General features: G+C 36.1%; 1 protein-coding gene across 1 annotated transcript in view; it reads right to left on the bottom strand.

The window, feature by feature from the left end:
* The window catches only part of LOC128668025 (GATA zinc finger domain-containing protein 14-like), a gene marked incomplete at its 3' end in the record, with an annotated part of 15,940 nt that overhangs the window by 1,753 nt on the left and 9,187 nt on the right, over positions 1 to 5,000 (bottom strand). Inside the window, exon 2 of the mRNA XM_053740175.1 lies at positions 3,736 to 4,059. Coding sequence (XP_053596150.1) covers positions 3,736 to 4,059 — 324 coding nt within the window. The remainder of the gene's footprint in view (positions 1 to 3,735; positions 4,060 to 5,000) is intronic.

The raw sequence follows: 5,000 nt of genomic DNA, 5'->3' as shown, positions 1-5,000 counted from the left end.
AATGCTCAGGGGGTTATCCCCGGTAGTCCGACTCTACCGAGGGCCTCACCTGAGCGCCAAATCATTACTGCTGCGATGCTTCATCAACAAGATGATCAGCATGCGCAGCAGGCCAAGTTTCGTTGCCTTAGGAGACGGAGGGATCCGAGAATAACAGCCTTTTGCATCCGCGATGCCAAAAACTCAACTTGCGGAGAACAAGTTGGGATTTTAGCCAATGCAGACACAAAAGTCTGTTTCATCCCTCCTAGGACGCCAACAATAAGTACGACAAGCTTGACACGGTAGCCTGGGTAGAGTTTGCCAATTTCAAACAGGAGATCCTGATATATTTCGTGTTTGTGCTCTTCTTTAACCGTGATGTTATACTCAGCAGGTGCTGAGAACTCGATAACATAAATGTCACGAGCGGTTTTATCAAAGAGCACAATATCAGGTTTATTGTGATCGATTTTCCGCGTTGTTGCGAATGGCACGTTCCAATAAATACGGCAACGGTCATTCTCAACAACTTGCGGAATATCTCCTGGCAGATAAGGCAGCACTGGTGTTTTATCGATACCGTGAGTATGTCTTAGGTGGTAGTAAAGTACTCGCAGAGCAGCATTGTGACGCTGGACATATGCATTTCTTGCCAGCACAGGACATGCTGACAACAGATGCATAAGCGTCTCAGGATGTTGCTTACACACCCTACACAAAGTGTCGGGTAGCTGCATCTGGAGCACTTTAGCACGGTATTCAAGAGTATTGATAACACCATCTTGGCAGGCAAAAATATATCCTTCGGTCTCAGACATCAGGCCAGCTGACCTGAGGAAGGAAAACGTCAGCTGCTCGGACAAGCCATGTTCACGCACGTGTTTAAAGAACACGCTGTGCATGGACTTGTCCATATGTGTGCTGAGCAGTTTTTGTTGCTCAGCATTGCTGATGACCCTCTTAAATTCCTCCTTAGGGAGTTCGATAAGAGGGTTTACTCTTCCAAGACCGAGGGATTTTGCCGCGTAGATTGCTGCCTTATATAAAAACGTTCCCTTATGCCTATTCTCATGACTATGAACAATTTGCATAAGGAAGTCGTTTTCATCTGCAGTGAAATTGACAACCTCGTATGTTATACCCAAAACCAAACGATCGTGTAGACACTCCAAGCTCTGTAAACCTCTCCCTCCGATGTGCCGGGAAAGGTATAATCTGGTGATGGAGGATTTAGGGTGCATGCTCCGATTCATATTCATGACTTTGCGTGTCTTGATATCGAGATCTCTGAGTTCTTTTCGGGCCCATTTCAGAACACCGAAAGAGTAGAGGAGTACCGGGACAGCAAGCATGTTTGTTGCAGAGACTTTGTTTTTCTCGGAAAGTTCTGATGACCAGATTTTCCGGAGTCTCCGCACATACTCGCTGCAGAGAGTCGTTTTGATTTTCGAGGCGTCCTGCATAGGACTCCCGTCAATCCCTAGATATTTGTACGACTCTCCGGCGTCAAGATGGTCAATGACGCTCCCATCTACTAACTCGATATCCTCACGCACATCAGAACACTTACCCTTCACCAGATTAACGACCGCGCACTTGTCCAACCCAAAAGCCATGCCAACATCCCAGGTATACTCCCCTACAATATTCAAGGCTGTCTGAAGGTGCTCCTCATCAGAAGCATACACCTTCAGATCATCCATGTAGAGTAAGTGGGTGATCGAATACTTTCGATCATTTGATGGACCCACTGAGTATCCACGGGTGCGGCGTAGCGCAACAGATATTGGCAGCAGTGAGATACAAAACAGCAGAGGGCTCAGAGAATCTCCCTGAAAGACTCCTCGTTTGTACTGTACAGCTTCGGTTACACGTTTGTCGTTGCCACATGAAATGTGGAACCGTGTTCGCCAAAGCTGCATCGTACGCCGAATGCATCCCACTGTATCGCGATTGACCCCAAGGCATTTGAGCAAAAAGAGAATAAGCTCATGAGATGTTGAGTCAAATGCCTTGCGGTAGTCAATCCAGGCCATTGACAGGTTGCGCTGATAGCAGATCGCGTCTTGAATGACACAACGATCCACTAACAGATTCTCTTTGCAACCTGACAGGCCTCTTTTACTGCCACGTTGTTCGTATATCTGCTGCCATACAGGGTCTATCTCCTGCAGAATGCGATTATTCAAGATTTTGGTGAAAATCTTATAAACCGCATTCAAACAGGTGATAGGCCTGTAGTTTTTCGGGTCAGACAAGTCTCCTTTCTTTGGGATGAGCACGGTTCGCCCTTCTACAAGCCAGCATGGAATTGGTTCATTACCTCTGATGAACGCTGTAAAAATCCGGGCCAGATGACTATGGGTAGAAGTTAATTTCTTCCACCAAAATAGGTTAATGCCATCTGGACCCGGAGCAGCCCAGTTCTTACCATTGTTCAGAGCTGAACGAACTTCTTCCACGCTGACTTCGGGGCTCTCTTCATCAGCATTGTCGTTGCGATGTTGTCGACAAAATGCTTCGAAGTCGTTGAGAGCTGGAGTGTCACGATTCACGTTCGGTTGATCACCATACAACTCGGACCAGAAAGCTTCTACTTGCTCGATGGATGGGGAATCGCCAGAAACAGATGTCTTAGGTGTCAGAAAGCGTGAAGGACTTAACCGAAACAGAGAGTTATCGGTAAGCCGCTTCAGCTTTTTCTCTAGTGACTTTTTAGCAGTCACTAGAGCCCGCAACCTGTTAAGGGAACCTTCTTTGATATTAAGAAGATTCTCCTTATTCAGTGTGTGATGCTGATAGCGTAGTCCAGCCGCAATGCGGCGGACTTTGGATGTAAATGCTTTACGTGCATTTACATACTCAATCACACACTGAATGCGGGAGACATGTTTCCGGAGATCATCAATCTTTAGTGACAGCTGCCCAATGCGCCCTCTCATCTTTGCCTCAGGAGAAGAAATATTTCTCCTCGCTGGAGGTAAGAGTGAGGAAGCAGCATCATAGACAGCTTGATTGATGGTGAGCAAAATAGAGTCTTCCTGAATCCGGGCAGATAGTTCTTGGTTTACCGTGTCAAGTAGCTGTTTTGGGTAGTGTATCTTCTTTGAGATACATACTTGTCGCCTTTCAAAATCATTGTCAGCGTCTTCAGAAGAACGGCGTCTCTCTTGATGTAACTGTGCTGGAAAAGACAGACGATGAGATAATCGTCTGTTCATTAACAGTGATCTCCGTGTTCGCCGGAGATGAGAGGCATAGTCTCGGAGATGTTGTTGTGACAGATGGCTGTAGTTAGGATGCATATTGCTCCAGAGAGCATGCATCCTCGCCATGTAGCCTCTCCGCTCCGGTTCACTGTTATTATAGCACATCAAGAGATCGGCTCGTAATTCCTCCGTCCACCTAAATGCAGTCCGTTGTTCGCCAAGGTCGTCATCGTTCGGAATCTCGGTACTCCGCCCAGCTAGTGGGTTGCCCTCATCCGAGAAGGGCAGGTTGTGGGAAGCACTTCCTGGTTCAGTATTGTCTTGAACTCAGTATTACTTTACGTTGGGGAGTTAACCCAACGTAAAGTTTGTTGTGCGATTGGTAGGCCAGCAGATGGGAGGCCAGCCTATATTGCCCACGATGCGCCACGGGGTAAATAAGACCCCCGCTGGCCGCACAACATGCACCGCGGGCGTGCACATTATTATTATTATTATTATTATTATTATTATTATTATTATTATTATTATTATTATTATTATTATTATTGTTATTGTTATTGTTATTGTTATTGTTATTGTTATTGTTATTGTTATTGTTATTGTTATTGTTATTGTTATTGTTATTGTTATTGTTATTGTTATTGTTATTGTTATTGTTATTGTTATTGTTATTGTTATTGTTATTGTTATTGTTATTGTTATTGTTATTGTTATTGTTATTGTTATTGTTATTGTTATTGTTATTGTTATTGTTATTGTTATTGTTATTGTTATTGTTATTGTTATTGTTATTGTTATTGTTATTGTTATTGTTATTGTTATTGTTATTGTTATTGTTATTGTTATTGTTATTGTTATTGTTATTGTTATTGTTATTGTTATTGTTATTGTTATTGTTATTGTTATTGTTATTGTTATTGTTATTGTTATTGTTATTGTTATTATTATTATTATTATTATTATTATTATTATTATTATTATTATTATTATTATTATTATTATTATTATTATTATTATTATTATTATTATTATTATTATTATTATTATTATTATTATTATTATTATTATTATTATTATTATTATTATTATTATTATTATTATTATTATTATTATTATTATTATTATTATTATTATTATTATTATTATTATTATTATTATTATTATTATTATTATTATTATTATTATTATTATTATTATTATTATTATTATTATTATTATTATTATTATTATTATTATTATTATTATTATATTATTATTATTATTATTATTATTATTATTATTATTATTATTATTATTATTATTATTATTATTATTATTATTATTATTATTATTATTATTATTATTATTATTATTATTATTATTATTATTATTATTATTATTATTATTATTATTATTATTATTATTATTATTATTATTATTATTATTATTATTATTATTATTATTATTATTATTATTATTATTATTATTATTATTATATTATTATTATTATTATTATTATTATTATTATTATTATTATTATTATTATTATTATTATTATTATTATTATTATTATTATTATTATTATTATTATTATTATTATTATATTATTATTATTATTATTATTATTATTATTATTATTATTATTATTATTATTATTATTATTATTATTATTATTATTATTATTATTATTATTATTATTATTATTATTATTATTATTATTATTATTATTATTATTATTATTATTATTATTATTATTATTATTATTATTATTATTATTATTATTATTATTATTATTATTATTATTATTATTATTATTATTATTATTAT

This window comes from Microplitis demolitor, chromosome 6 (assembly GCF_026212275.2).
Source record: "Microplitis demolitor isolate Queensland-Clemson2020A chromosome 6, iyMicDemo2.1a, whole genome shotgun sequence".
Classification (NCBI taxonomy): domain Eukaryota; kingdom Metazoa; phylum Arthropoda; class Insecta; order Hymenoptera; family Braconidae; genus Microplitis; species Microplitis demolitor.
Note: the sequence above shows the minus strand (reverse complement) of the source record. Positions and strands in the feature narration are given on the sequence as shown.